This window comes from Mustela lutreola, chromosome 6, assembly GCF_030435805.1.
Source record: "Mustela lutreola isolate mMusLut2 chromosome 6, mMusLut2.pri, whole genome shotgun sequence".
NCBI classification, from domain to species: Eukaryota; Metazoa; Chordata; class Mammalia; order Carnivora; family Mustelidae; genus Mustela; species Mustela lutreola.
The window spans coordinates 86,172,917-86,189,353 of record NC_081295.1 but is presented as its reverse complement, the minus strand read 5'-3'; the positions used below and the strand labels follow the sequence as shown (position 1 = coordinate 86,189,353).

At 40.9% G+C, this 16,437-nt stretch overlaps 1 protein-coding gene across 1 annotated transcript in view; it reads right to left on the bottom strand.

Moving 5' to 3' along the window:
- The window catches only part of DNAH8 (dynein axonemal heavy chain 8), a 377,764-nt gene extending 361,980 nt beyond the window's left edge, over positions 1-15,784 (bottom strand). Inside the window, exons 1-3 of the mRNA XM_059177846.1 lie at positions 15,483-15,784; positions 5,731-6,227; positions 5,496-5,630 (exon numbers count right to left, since the gene is read on the bottom strand). Coding sequence (XP_059033829.1) covers positions 5,496-5,630; positions 5,731-6,183 — 588 coding nt within the window. The 5' untranslated portion in view covers positions 6,184-6,227; positions 15,483-15,784. The remainder of the gene's footprint in view (positions 1-5,495; positions 5,631-5,730; positions 6,228-15,482) is intronic.
- Positions 15,785-16,437: the final 653 nt, after the last annotated feature.

Sequence of the window (16,437 nt, the reverse complement as noted above, 5' to 3'; positions counted from 1 at the left end):
GAGGCTATTTCCAGAGGCCAGAGCAGGGTTAAGGGAAGCTGTGACTAGCAGCAACAATAGGACTATCAACAAAGGAAAAGCAGCACCAGCCAAGACCTTAAAGTGTGATGAGTAATGTAGGGGACAGCTGGAAGCAGGAAGACAAAGAGCTGTGGAAGGAGAATGGCTTGGGAAGAAATGTAGTTAGAAGATATGACTATAGCCAGAAAAAATGGCTGAGCAGGGAGGGGTCAGACTGGTCTCCCTTCTGCCCTCCTACCTCCTGCTGGAGCCTCCTAGTGACTGAGTCCCGTGCAAGTCAGAGAGCAAGGGAGCCCAGGTGATAGGTGCTAGAGAGGTCAGCCTTCGGGCCACAGAATCAGTAATAAAGACTGGATAACAGATCTGAAGGCAAACAAAATAAGCATCATACCCTCTACGGTTCATCTTTTTGTGTGACCTTTAATGAGCTGTTTCCACTTTGGATTGCTACACCAGGATTCACATAAAAGGAAACCCTTCCATATAACCAGTTTCCTAAATCACCACAGCAAACTAGGCCACCCTTTGCTCCTGGTTCCATCTCCTTATTCAATTGTCCACCAATCTTGATGCCAATTTAGGTGCTTGCCTTGAACCTTCAACCAAATAAGCATTCTGATCTCTCCCAGATTTTGAGATTGGTTTCCCTCCTGACTATACTCTCTCCCCTCCACTGTGGCTTTGCAACTGCTGAACCACTCTTACAGAACAGCTTTCCTGGTTTACATCTTCCCTTAAGACCTACATTTCCCTAGATTTCCTAGATGTGCAGCTGAAGCAGGGTCTAAACTGGTCCATGATGGCCTTCAAAGAAGAACCTAAGCTCTCTGACCTAAAGTACAAGACATACTCTAGGAATGACAAATGGAACGGTTTGAAGGCATATGACACTGTCATGCTGGCCGGTGCAATTCCAATCCACCAAATGTATGGTGAAACAAGGTTGATCACCTATGTTACTACATGGATGGTACCATCCACAGCCAGGACAGGCTACAAAATTTGTGAGCTACAGGCCCAGTAAAAACTAAAACTGCAGGAACACTTGTGAAAAAAATTAGTAAGAATTTCAAGGCAAAGTCTCCTAACTAGAGAGAACAAGCTGATGGTTACCAGAGCTGAGTTGGGGAGGGGCAGGGTGGGTGAAACTGGTGGTGGCGATTAAGGAGGGCACTTGCTGTAATGAGCACCAGAGGTTCTATGTAAGTCTTGAATCACTAAATTCTACGCCTGAAACTAATATAACATCGTATGTTAACTGACTGGAATTTAAATAAAATCTTAATTTAAAAAGTAGAGTATTTCGCATGTCAAATCCTCTCTTTACCTCAATGCAATGGATGGTTGCCATGTTTATTTTCACCCTAACGGAGGTCTGAGGTTTTATTCTCTGGAAAGGCCTCTGAACTGCAGGTAACCTCTAAATTCTACCTCTAACCCTAACTTTAACCCTAAACCTAACCTCTGGAGAGGTCTCTGAACTGCAGGATAACAGGCACATACCCTCACCCTCACCCCAACCCTAGCTCTAAATCTAATCTTAACCCAAAACCAACCCCTAACCCTAACCCTTACTGCTAACTACTAACCACTACCATAACCACTACTAACCTCTCACCCTAACAATAACCATAACCCATACACATACAATGGACTATTCCCCAGCCATAAAAAAGAATAAAATCTTGCCACTTAAAAGATGTGGCTGGAGGTAGAAAACGTTATTCTAAGCAAAAACCTTATCCTAATCCAAACACACACGCTAATTCCTAACCCTAAAACTAACCTTAACCTAACCCTAAACTTATCCCTCCAGAGTGGTCTCTAAATTGCATGATAATAGACACATACAATCACATGGGCCCTAACCCTACCCCTTACCCTTATTCTGGCCCTAAACCAAACCCTAATCCTAGATCTAAGGGGGAAAACAAAGATTTGGTGTATATATACAATGGAAAATTACTCAGCCATAAAAAAGAGTGAAATCTTGCCATTCAAATGGATGGATGTTAGAAAGTATTATTCAAAGCAAAATTAATCACCAGAGAAAGACGAATGCCCTATGATTTCACTCATATGTGGAATTTAAGAAACAAAACAAGCAAATGGGGAAGGAAGGAAGGAAAGAAAGAAAAGAAACAAAACGAAAGAGAGAGACAAATCAAGAAACTTCACTATACAGTACACACTGATAGCTACCAGAGGGGAGCTGGTTGAGGGGGATAAGTTACACAGGTGATGGGGATTAAGGAGTGTACTTGTGATGAGCACCGGAGGTAGTATGGAGATGCTGAATCACCATATTGTACACCAGAATCTAATATTACCCTATATGTTAACTAACTGGAATTAAAATAAAATCTTAAAAAAAAAAGAATTTCAAGGTGGATATGGTCATTTCATCTTTGACAGAAGAGGCAAGAATATGCAATGGGAAAAAGAAGGTCTCTAACAAATAGTGCTGAGGGGTGCCTGGGTGGCTCAGTGGGTTAAGCCGCTGCCTTCGGCTCAGGTCATGATCTCAGGGTCCTGGGATCGAGTCCCACATCGGGTTCTCTGCTCAGCAGGGAGCCTGCTTCCCTCTCTCTCTCTCTGCCTGCCTCTCTGCCTGTCTACTTGTGATCTCTCTCTGTGAAATAAATAAATAAAATCTTTAAAAAAAAAAAAAAAAAAAAAAAACAAATAGTGCTGAGAAAACTGGACAGCTACATGCAAAAGAATGAAACTGGACCACTTTCTTACACCATACACAAAAATAAACTCAAAATAGATTAAAGACCTAAATGTGAGACTTGAAACCATAAAAATCCTAGAAGAGAGCATAGGCAGTAATTTCTCTGACATTAGCCATAGCAACATTTTTCTAGGTATGTCTCCTGAGGCAGGGGAAATAATAGCAAAAATACATTATTGGGACTATGTCAGAATAAAAAGCTTCTGCATGGCAAAGGAAACAGTCAACAAAACAAAAAGGCAACTTCCTCAATGGGAGAAGATATTCACAAATGATATATCTGATAAAAGGTTAGTATCCAATATATATAAGGAACTTATACAACTCAACACCCCCCCCAAAAAAAAAACCACACCAAATAGTCCAATTTAAAAATGGGCAGAAGACATGAACAGACATTTCTCCAAAGATAATATACAGGTGGCCGACAGACATATGAAAAGATGCTCAACATCAGTCATTATCAGGGAAATACAAATCAAAACTCTAATGAGATATCACCTCACACCTGTCAGAATGGCTAAAACCAAAAACATAAGAAACAACAAGTGCTGGCAAGGATATGGAAGGGAAGAAACCCTGGCTCACTGTCAGTGGAAACAGCCATGTAGAAAACAGTATGGTGGTTCCTCAAAAAGTTAAAATAGTAAAAATAGAACTACCATATGATTCAGTAATCACACTACTGGGTATTTACCCAAGAACATTAATTCAAAGGAATACATGATCCTTTATGTTTATTGCAGCATTATTTACAATAGTGTTATGGAGGCAGCCCACTTGTCTGTTGATAAATGAATGGGTAAAAAAGCCATGGTATATATAAACAATGAAATATTACTTTGCCATAAAAAAGAATGAAATCTTGTCATTTGCAAGAACATGGATGGAGCTAAAGGGTACAATGCTAAGCAGAATAAGCCAGTCAGAGGACAAACACCACATGATTTCACTTATATATAGAATTTAAGAAATTAAACAAAGGAGTAAAAGGAGGCAAAGAGACAGACAAACCAGGAAACAGACCCTTAACTATAGAGAACAAACTGGTGGTTTCCAGAGGGTAGGTGGGTGGGGGGATAGGTGAAATAGGTGATGGGGATTAAAGACTACCCTTATCACCATGAGCACCAGGTGATGTACAGAACTGTTGAATCACTGTTTTGTTCACCCGAAACTAATATAAAACTCTATGTTAACTATACTGGAACTATAAAACTTAAAAAAATATATTTTTAAACGAATTTCCAAGTGGTAACAGGAAATCATTAAACCAAGTGCAGGGCCTTTCAGCACACGGGTCTGTCTGATGACACAGTCCGTGTGCCCAGGCAGCCACTCTTGACCACACCTGTACATCCCTACAGGGAATTGTGGTGGCCTGAGAAACTATGCTCTATTTTCAGCTGCTTGCTGTACTGCCTCTTGTTTTATGTGCACAATTCATGAATTTTCCTATCTTTCATCACTAAAATAGCTCAGAGTTATTGATCTCTTTGCATCACTCACATTCCCAGATCACCATAACACACTAAGGGAACAGGAAAACAAGCGATCCCACTCATACTATCAGAGGACAGCCCATTCTCAACTTTTACAAGGGTCCTGACAGAAAAGGCAGACAACTTTCCAGAACTTGGCAACACATGGCAGGGAGTAAGAGAGAGATTCCTTTAGAAACCAACCCACAGAATCTTGACTCTTATAACCAGCTAAAAGAGTTTTGCCCGTCAACAGTTCTCTGTAAAAGCAGGGGGTATGGACCCCAGTGATGACAACCTTGTCACAACACGGCCCCCTACCCTATGCTCTCACCAGTGCATTCAGTGGGATGATCAGCTCACCATCAGTATGCACCTGTCCATTGGTCTTGCTGGGGCTCCAGGCCAGTCCACAACTAGGACTGGTAAAAATTCAAGCAAACTATAGTACTTTTTTTGAGAGTTAATTTAGAAGCTTAGCTATCAGAAAGGAACCTGTGATACTGCTTCTGGCAGCTTCTACGAAAGCCACAGTTTACCATATATTACTCTAATGAGGGTGACCATAGAAATTCATCAGCCCAAACTGGGACATTTTAGGAGTGAAAGGAGGGGCTGTTAATAATTATGCTAGGGGGCACCTGGGTGGCTGAGTAGGTTAAAACCTCTGCCTTTGGCTCAGGTCATGATCCCAGGGTCCTGGGATAAAGCCTGCCTCCACGTCTCTCTCTGCCTACCTCTCTGCCTAGTTGTGATCTCTGTCTGTAAAATAAATAAATAAAATCTTTAAAAAAAATATGCCAGGAAAGTGAGCATAATCTAGGACTGTCTCTGACATGCTGAGACACATGGTAATCACCTTGTTGTTTTCTACTATACTCTTGCAAAAATCATTGTTCCCTAGCTCATATGTATGCAGTTTGTTTATCTTTCCAAATGATTTGCATGTGTAGTTCATATAACCTGTACTTTTAGAATATTTAACTCCACCTGTGCTTGACTATCCCTCTAACCTCTAAAGGCATTTTGAGTTAGAATTTTAGCCAAATTCTTATAGCTAATTCTTCCCTTCCTCTTCAATAGTAGACCTAACGAGAAATATGATTCATCTGGGTATAGTTCTATAAAACTTCCTTAATATGTAAAATTACTACTTTCCATTTCTAAGTGTTTTGTTGTTCATGACAATGATTCTAGCTTAAAGCAATCAGTTCTCAAAGAGCAATTAAAAATATAATGATAAGATTTAAACTTACAGATGGACAATCCAAAATTAATTCTTCAACGGTTACTAAGTCCAGGCCAAGCTTTTCCGCTAGAATTTCAAATATATATTTGTATGAAGGGTCAATTTTCATTTTTCGGTTTTCTCTTGCATCTCTAAATCTTGCCTAAAGAATGAAAAACATGTCATTATGAAGAAAAACCACCAAAACACTTAATTTGACATAAAAGTGACACACAAGTAGAATCTTATTATAAAAAAAAAACCTGTCTCTCTTTTAATGTTTCCTGTAGATTTGGAATGCCACTCATGCTTCGGCGGTACCGAGACGATCTATGGGAAGACTGAGAAAGCATATCAGAAAGCATGGATTGACCCAGTCGAAGCGTAGGCTTAGCTCGAACTCTGTGTGCATCCAGTTCCTCATCCTCTGGAAGAATTATCCTTTCATCGGAAGGGATGAGATTCAGATAATCACTTGGAGAAAGAACAGGACCTATTTCCGAACGAGAGCCGTCATCTAGAGCTGAGGCTGCCTCTGTGGCAGGGTGCAGAGGGCCTTCATCTGAAGGAGGAGGAGCCTCTTCTCCTGGAGAGGGGGGGGCCTCATCTCCTGGATCCCTCTGGCCAGTCCCTTCTGACCCAGGGGGTACTGTATCTCCTGAAGAGGGAGGAGCTGGTTCTTCTGGAGGGGGTGAACCCCCTTCTTTGGCGCTCATATTATCAGCTTTTTCCTCCCATAGAGCACCTTAAACTTTAAGACCTAGAATGACAAAATGTTTTCTTTTAAAACTGTACAATAAGTTGAATGTTCTCTGTTAATTTATTCCTCCCTTTGAACCTAGACAGGTAGCAAAATCATCTATTTCTTCCTTGCTATATTAACTAATGAAGCTCAGCTCACAGGACTGGTGATATCATAATTGTTTTTGTTTGTTTGTTTGTTTGTTTGTTTGTTTTAGGAGTGACAGCACACATACACCTAGGGGCTTTCTGAAGCTCTAAGTGCTCCTCCTGACTGATTTGACCCTAAGGTGCTGCTACCCCACACACATCCCATCCCTGTCATAGTAATTATTGCAACTGATGGAAAGGTACTTGTCCTCAGGTATGTAAGGGCTGAAAAAAGATTGAGAGCTGTGTGTTACAGCTGAGACACTGACTTGTCCAAGAGACAAATCAAAGAACTACATGGACTGAAACATTTCTTCCATGCTATGATACAATTCACCAATCAGAGACTCAACTGTCCAGTCATCTCATCTACATGTGCATATCCAAGAACGCCCCCAAAACATAAAACATCCTCTTGGCAGTGTGAAAACTAATAAAAGGAAACCTCATTTAGAATGTATTCAGGGTGCCAGCAAGGACAGGCTCTCACCCTACCAGCCCTACCACTGGTTGTGAACTGCAGACCAAACAGGAAGAGCCCCATGACGCATCCAGATCCTACTTTCTTATCCCAGAGGGACTAAGACTTTTCCTCTCACCCAGCAACAGCCCAGCCAATGAGAGATGGTCACAACTTAGCCAATGAAAAACGACTGTACTTTCAGCACCCAGCTTACTCCAATGGACTTTTTGTTTGTAATGGCCTTCCCAATGTGCCCCTAAAATGTGATGGCGATTATTTCCGGAAGCAATGATATCATGTGAAGTATAAATCTGACCTACCCAATCAGAAAAGCTCTATACACAAGTGTGTAAGTTTTCCTGAGCACATAACCAGGAAAATCAGGCGACACCAGTGGGACAGGAGAAAATGTCACTTACAAAAAAATCACTTATAGGACAGTCATCAAACCTACAATGAAATAAATCTTCAGAGTATGGCTAAAATCCAGAAGCCAGGATTATAGTAAACACTTGAATAACAACAAAAATTCCAAAGCAGAGAGTTCAAAGGAAGACAGAGAAAGAGGCTTGCTAATGAAAAATTCTGAGGAGACTTGTGCACACCTAGGCTAAGTTAAATGGTGTTTCTCATGGAAGGACAGGAGCAGACCTCCATAAGACACAGAGACAGCCTGTAACCTGCACCCCACAGCTGCCCCCTCTTGCTTTTATGGAGATCCCATCAACAGAAGAAATTGTTTCCTTTGATACCCTAAATTGGCCTATTCCAGAGTGAAAATATCCAAACTGATCAATCTGTTTGCTGCCAGCTAAGCACTCATGCCCAAGATCCGCAAACCAGAACAATTGTTCCCAAACTGTCTGCAGATTTTTCTTTTTATTCCTCTTTCCTCTCTTTTAGAAATCCCAGTTTTTGTCTTTGTTCCTTGACCACATTCTAACGTCTGTTTTCTTTACATGCGAGTACCTTCTCTTGGAAAGTAACAAGTGAACATCTCTGAGTTACTATTGGACAGGGTGATCTACAATACTCAGGAGTTGTGTGCACATTACATGTTTACCCTTGAAATTGGCCCAGAGCTGATCCTCCTACCTACAGTCTATCAAGAACAAGTATAGTGATACATATTAGTGAAGTCATAGCAACTACCTGTCACTCTGCTCCAATATGCACTTTTGAATTCTGCAAAACACTTCACTTTACTCAGTCAGAGAATCATGCCTTCTCTCAAAGGATGTTGACAGGCATAGTTGTCTGATTTCTGAAACCAATGCAAAATTTACTTTAATTTCAATGTAATAGTAAAACACATACACTAACTGAGCTCAGTAGGACTGGAGAGCTTCTCTGCAGGTAACCAGTGCTTTTTCTAGAGCCACAGAGTTATTTAAGTCACTGTAGAGCCATTATTATTTAAGCCATCAAGGAAAGATGAAAATGGAATCATATTATATTTAATAAGTCAGGGAGGTATGTAATTAATCTTCATGCATTTTTCAACTAAAATTGGCTACTATTTTTTAAGTGTTGGCACAGATTAAATTTTAATAAAATGTTATTATCCAACACAGTTCATTCCCTGAGGAGTCCAGATAGCTGCGATTTATGGCACATCATTTCAGAAGTAGGGAAAAAAAAAAAACCTGAGAAATTACCTAGTTCAGCTCTCCCTCTTTATTGCTAATGAAACTAAGATCCAGAGAAGGTACAGGTCTTACCCAATTGCACAGACAAAAATGATCTTTCTGAACTTCCAATCATATCATATCACTGCCCTGCTTAAAGTTCTCCGCTGGATGCCAAATACAAATCCTTGGGTCCTCCAAGGGCTTCCTAACTTGGTTCCAAGCTCTCTCTCCAGTTTCTTCCATTGCCTTTGCCCTAGGTGCTGCCTGAGGTGACAGCAACTCTGGCTATTCCTGAAACCAGCACTGTTCTCTCACCCCTAGTTGCTAGTCCTTGGCAAGGAGCTCACAGCCTAGTGAGGAAGGCCAAACATACCAATGAACACTTCGCGGTTTCCACAGAACCAGCCAAGGAGTGGACAAGAATCTGTAGCATCAGTGCAGAAAACTCAAGAAGGAACTCTCTAAGGAGAAGCTGTCATTTAAGGTAGGTCTTAATAGGATCCATATGCGTTCCATAGAGAAGAATGGGGAAGTAATATTAATTGTCAACAACTAAATGCCAAGTTCTATGCTTGGTGACATATATAACTATGCTTAATTAATAAATATATATAAAAATATGTAATATATAAATATATATAAATGTATATAAAATATATATGTATATAAAATATATATAAATATATATGTATTTTTATATACATACACATATGACCAACAAGTGCATGGAAAGACACTCAATACCACTAGCCACTAGGAAAATGAAAATCAAAACCACCATGAGATGGCACTTTACATCCAGTAGGATGGCTCTAAATTTTTTCTTAAAAGACATTAAAAAGGGCTGAGAACGTTGCAGAGAAATTCAAATCTTCATACATTGCTGGTGGGCATGTAAAATTGCGCTGCCTCTGAGGAAAACAGTTTGGTAGTACCTCAGAAAGTTAAACATAGAATTAGCAAATAAGCCAGTCCCTCCAGGCCTACCTGGAGTTCTAGCAATTCTACCCAAGAGAACTGGTAATATCTGTTTACACAAAAATCTGTATACAAATGTTCATGGCAGCACTATTCATGTAGAGTTCAATTTGGAAACAACCCAAATGCCGAGTTAGGTGACAAATGGATAAATAAATGTGGCATATCCTTACCCTTGGAATATCATATCATTCTGTCATAAGAAGGAATGAAGGACCGTCCCATGCTACAGCATGGATGGACCTTGAAAACATTGCACTAAGTGAAAGAAGCCAGACACAAAGGCTACATATTATATGAGTCCATTTATTTGAAATGTCCAGAAAAGGCAAATCCATAGAGATAGAAAATAAATCAGTGGAAGTCAGAGGATGGGGAAGGAAGAATTGAGCCTACCTGCTAATTGGCCTGGGTTTCTTTTTTGAGGTTAATAGAAATGTTCTGGGATTCAATAGTGACTATCCGTGGTTGTATAACACAGTGCATATAATAAAAACCACTGAAGGATATGCCTTAGTGAAGTAATTATATAACTCAATTTTAAAATGCTATTTTTTTTAAAAGAAAAGAAAATATGATCAACTGCATTAAGGAAATGACCAGTTGGAGTTCCTGGCTGGCTCAGTCAGTAGAACAAGCAACTCTTGATCTTGGGGTCATGAGTTTAAGCCCCACACTGGGTGGAGAGATTACCTAAGAAAAATTGTAATAAAATTAAAAATAATAAAAAGATTTTTTTAAAAAAAGGAAATGACCAATGTATTGACCATCTGTCAGGAGGCTTTAGTTTGGAAAACTTCCTCTTAAACTCACCAGGAAATTAAAAGAAAAAAAAAAAAAAAAGCATTTTGAAATTAAGAAAGTTAAAAGGAGATAGAATTAGTTAAGGCACTCTTACCCATCTGTAGGCACCACTCTTTCCCCCTTGCTCAAGTAGTTATTTGTAATCTTGCAAAGAAGGAATATTAGAGCTGAAAATGTTTAATTTAGTCCTGAATATCATCAGTTGGATTAAACAATATTTATGGTATTAAGATCAGGCTGAATCCACAGACTTAGAGTAGGAAATCTCACTGAAAACAAGTATAGAAAGGGAAGGAAAAAATGGAAGCTTCTCCCTCTTTCCTGTGTCCAAGCCCCAGGCCCCATGCAAAGTGGGTATATATGCTCAGGGCTATGTTACTCACTCTGGGAGGCAGAAAACAAGACAGGACTCACAATGCTTTTGGAGAGAAAATGTAATCTTTGCAAATCAATCAGTGGTAAAATTGTGAAGCTCAGGGGGCCTGGGTAGTTCCGTGAGTTAATAGTCTGCATTGAGGGGCGCCTGGGTGGTTCAGTGGATTAAAGCCTCTGCTTTTGGCTCAGGTCATGATCCCAGGGTCCTGGGATTAAGCCCCACATCGGGCTCCCTGCAGGGAGCCTGCTTCTTCCTCTCTCTCTCTGCCTACTTGTGGTCTCTGTCTGTCAAATAAATAAATAAATAAAAATATTTAAAAAAAAAAAAAAATAGTCTGCCTTGGGCTCAGGTCATGATCTCTGGGTCCCAGCATATAGCTGCATTGGGCTTCCTGCTCAGTAAGCTTCTGCTTTTCTCTCTCCCCCGCTCTCCTTTGCCTCTCCCCACTGCTCATTCTCTCCCCAGACAAACAAATAAAATCTTTTTAAAAATAAAAAATAAAATAAAATTGTGGAGCTCTACTAGAAAATTTAGAGGAAAAAAAATTAGTAAAGACAAAATAGACAAAGAGGATTCCACAGAGGATTTGGGCATAAGCTGCCCTTGAAGAGTAGGTAGGATTCAATAAGAAGAGAGGGAAGAAATGTAGAGAGAAAAGAAAAGAGGTAAAGGCATGAAAAGCTATGAAGGGATCAAAAAGAGGAGAAGCTGCCTGGGGAAAAAAAATAAAGCTTAGAATTATGCTATATTTTATTTGTTCTTCCAAAAGACTACAAATGGCAAAGATTCAGAATCAGTTAAAATAAATAAATCATGAATAATAAAATGTGGTTTTTATAAAGCACAGATCTTACTGTTAACATGTTAGGAAATTGGCACAGTTCTACCAATGCTTTTTTTCTAGCACCCGTAAGTAGTTCTGAAAATCTCCTAATCAAGAATTCGTCCAGGGGTGCCTGGGTGGCTCAGTCGATTGAGCCACTGACACTTCATTTTGGCTCAGGTCAGAATCTCAGGGTCCTGGGACAGAGCCGAGTTCAGGCTCCGTGCTCACTGGGGAGTCTGCTTCAGGATTCTTTCTCTCTCCCTCTGCTCCTACCTGCCCCCACCTCTAAAATAAATAAATCTTTTTTAAAAAGAATACGTCAAATTTATCATAAAATACACAGGAAGAGGTCATTGTCAGTTACTCTGCTTGTATGGTAATCTAATAAACATAATCTATAGCTTTGGCTCAGGTAACCGTATCTCACTATAGCCTGTATACTCTTTCCACCTCTATGTGTGTCCTCTTAATTTTCTTAGAATTTACGTGAAATTATTTAAGGAAAAATAAAAAACACTTAATCTCTGAAACATTAGAATACTCCCAGATGCATGTTCTGAGTAAAGAGTTTAACTTGTGCCCTACCGACAGATGACACATCTATTTCTCTTTTCTATTAAAGATTTTATTTTTGAGTAATCTCTCCACCCAACATGGGGCTCAAATCCACAACCTTGAGATTGTCACATGCTCTACCCCCTGAGCCAGCCAGGTGCCCCAATATTTCAAGCAAAAGACAGATTAAGCTCTTATTTTGTGAACATTAAAGAGTCTTTATGGTTAGTAGTCTGGGAAAAAACACTGAATGTAAGGAAACTGATAACCAGGTATTAATTACTATTGTGACTGAGAAATAAATTCCAAATAGTTTGTTATAGTTTAACATTTTTAAGTAAATCATATATCTGAGACGCTATAAATAAATAAACCAACAAAAAGACAAACAACCACTGCCCATTTGGGGGTATTTTGCTTAGGGGAGTATAGAATTCTTCCTTTAACAAAATTATCTGAGATGCATTTTCTACGTGGTTTTCAACTGTCAAGTTGTACTTGGCATGCAATTAACTGTAAATATAAAATATCAGCTTACCACTTCCAAAGAGCAATGCAACTATTTCATTTTAAGTTGGAAATATATACAACTACTTTATGTAGAATTTCTAAAAATTGTAGCAAAATTTTGAAGAGTACATAGTTGAAATGGGACAATCTTTGTAAACATAAATCAGCTTACTACATTATACACATTATATCCATTTGTATGTATGTATGTATACAGAGAAGGTTAATTATTTACTGCAACATGTTTATAATAGCAAAAATAAGCACAAAAAGAACCACATTTCCTGGAAATAAACAAAATATCCCTTAATAAAGGACCCATTGTATGTCAAAATTTGATTCAGGGAAAAGTAGCTTTGGGAACGACCCCTGCCTTCCTGTTGGGCTGCCCTTCTGATAATAAAGCTTCAAAACTGGTGTGTTAGCCATTGGCTTACTGCTCTTTGGGTGCACAGTCAAGTCTGAGTTTGGTAACAGTATCCTGTTCAATAGAGTTTTAATACAGACCCTAGCAGTAAAAAGAATGAGGTAGAGCTACATATACAGATACAGAAAGATCTCTAACACATTTTTCATGAAAGAAAAAAGGAAGGCAGGGTACACTGCATAATACCAATTGTATTCATTTTAAAAACTATATATATATTTTGTCTTTTCTAAGATGCACATTTTTGTTATTATGTTATGTTAGTCACCATACAGTACATCATTAGTTTTTGATGTCGTGTTCCAGGATTCATTGTTTGTGTATGATTCCAGTGGTTCATGCAATATGTGCCCTCCTTAATACCCAATACTGGGTTCCCCTATTCCCCCATCCTCCTCCCCTCTAAAACCCTCAGTTTGTTTCCCAGAGTCCATAGTCTCTAATGGTTCTTCTCCCCCTCTGATTCCTCCCTTCATTTTTCCCTTCCTTCTCCTAAAGTCCTCTATGTTATTCCTTATGATCCACAAATAAGTGAAACCATATGATAATTGACTCTCTCTGCTTGACTTATTTCACTTAGCATAATTTCCTCCAGTTCCATCCACGTTGATGAAAAAGTTATGTATTCATCCTAATGGCTGAGTAACATTCCATTGTATATATGGACCACTTCTTTTTTTTAATTTTTTAATTTTTTTTAAGTTTCTTTTTTTAAAATATTTTATTTATTTATTTGACACAGAGAGAGAGATCATAAGTAGGCAGAGAGGCAGGCAGAGAGAGAAGGGGAAGCAGGCTCCCTGCCAAACAGAGAGCCCGATGTGGGGCTCGATCCCAGGACCCTGAGATCATGACCTGAGCCGAAGGCAGAGGCTTTAACCCACTGAGCCACCCAGGCGCCCCAATTTTTTAATTTTTTTATTAACATATATTGCATTATTAGCCCTAGGGGTACAGGTCTGTGTATGGACCACTTCTTTATCCATTTATCTGTTAAAGGGCATTTTGGCTCTTTCCACAGTTTGGCTGTTGTGGACATTGCTGCTATGAACATTGGGGTGCATGTGGCCCTACTTTTTACTACATCTGTTCTAAGATGCATATTTTTAAAAGTCTTAATTGGCAACACTTTTTTCTTTCTTCACATTTTTTCCTTCATGAAGTCACATATATATAATTTGCATTTGTGTAATTGCATAAAATTATAATCGGTAATAGTTTAGGTTTGATAAAACACATTAAAAGTTTTCTAGGGAAGATACACAATAATTTATCAACAATGATCACCTTGAATGAGAAAGACAGAGGGGGAAACTAGGGGAAGAGTTGTGCTTTTCAATTCTATAACTTTTAGTGGATCATAATGATATTATATATTTTACACATAATATATTTTACTCATATGTGTATGTATCATATACAACATACAATATGTGTTTAAATTTTCTCCACCAACATTAATATTTAGAACCTTAAATTCCCCATGAATTTTCCGAGGTAGCAAGATTGCTAAAAAAAGAGGCAGGTCTTGGCTCTAGGTGTTCATACTTGGCTGGCCATCAGTTGGTACAGAATGAATTGAGGATAATCGCCTGTTCATCTCTTTCCCCTCCCCCACCTCCTCCACACACAACTTGATGCCACAGGCAATCATTCTAAACTTCCACCATCCCTCCTCCTTAAGTTCAATTTGAACGTTAATTGCATGTCCACAAAGTCATCCCTGCTCATTTTCAGGAGCCATAGGACAGTGGGACTTCTCCACCCAGAGGAGTATTGAAGCGAGCAGGTTGGTACACTGGTGTGCTCAGCGTAGAGCCACTTCAACCACACTCCTTTTTCTTGTACCCATTTCTGTAACCCTAACCCTTCACGCATTAGTTCATTCGTGACTGTGGAGGGTCTTCCGTGTGCTCAGCCGCTGTAGCAACGCATAAAACTAAGAGGCTCCCCCCGAAGCAAAACGCACAAACTGGAAAGACAAACCATTAAACACCACACACACCCCATGGTCAAGGTCGAGAAAAGGTTAAATTAGCAAAGGGACTGAGACTGGCAGAAAAAGAAACTTCAGGAAAACCCTGACAGAGAAAATGGTATTTGAGTTGGGTCTGAAGAGTTTTCGTGAGAACATGGAAGAGGGGACTGTTCTAGGCCAGAAGTGGGGAGACAGCAGAGTGTAAATGCCAGAAAGCAGGAAAAGGCAGCGCTTCCTTGGGAAAAGTGTCTTTAAAAAGTTCGATGATGAGACTTTTGGGGTACAAGGGAGTGAGGAAGAGAGAGGTTGGAAACACAAACCCGGAGGGAGAGATATTTTGTCTATCTTAATTTTGACTTCTTAAAAGGAGGAAAGTGGTGAGGTCGGACGTCCAGGGAACACACTGGGATTCGCAGGCAGAGGTGACGGAGCAGCGGTTCTGCAGCAGGGGGCTGACTGGGCCAGTCGGGAGGACTAGCGGGGAGGTGAGACACTGAATTCTAGCACCGACTCCAGTCCCCCCACCCAGGGAGGAAAGCGGGCCGGGCCCGGGACAGGAGCCGGTGCCGCACTCACCTGCCGCGATTCGCCGCCACCACCGGCCAGTCACCCAGGCGGGCCAGGGGGCCGCGCTGCGCCGGGGGAGCTGAGTCTGGTTCGGGGGCCGCCGAGGCTCGGCCGTTGGGAGTCCACACCGGTTCTCGCTGGGGAGGCCCGCGCGGGGTCAGGGGGGCGCTGCTCCCTGCGGGGTCCCGGGTGCTGGGCTGCGGGTAAGGGGTTCATCGACCCCTGCCCCACCCCCCCACCCCACCCCGCGCAGTTCCGCGGGGCCGGTACCCTACGGTACCCCCGCAGCGGGAGAAGTGAAAAACCACGGAGAGGGCGGGCTCACTAAAGGGCAACTGCATGGAGGGGAAAATGGAGGAGGGCGGGGCCTGGGGAGAATTCCAAGGTGTGCTTTTAGAGAGGAAGGGCAGGGAAATAACTTTCCAAAGACGTTTATACCTTTTTTTTTTTTTTTTTAAGAGTTTTTAGGGGCGCCTGGGTGGCTCAGTGGGTTAAAGCCTCTGCCTTCCGCTCAGGTCACAGGGTCCTGGAATCGAGCCCCTCATCGGGCTCTCTGCTCAGCAGGGAGCCTGCTTCCTCTTCTCTCTCTGCCTGCCTCTCTGCCTACTTGTGATCTCTGACAAATAAAATAAATAAAATCTTTTTTTTAAAAAAGAGTTTAAAAAATTTTTTTAAAGATTTTATTTAAGAGGGAGAGTGCACAAGCAGTGGGAGCAGCAGGCTCCCCGCTGAGCAGGGCGCCCAATGCTGGCTGAATCCCAGGACCCCAGAGTCATGACCTGACTGCAGCAGACGCTTTAACCGACTTGGGGTGCCGACACTGAGGCACCCCCAAGATTTTTTTTTTTTACTTTTGCGTAGGCCCTTTACTGAAGGTGGGTGGGCTCCAACTCTCAGCACTGAGATCGAGAGTCCCAGCGCCTCTCCAGCGACTGAGTCTGTCCAGCGCCCCTGTGACGGTTAC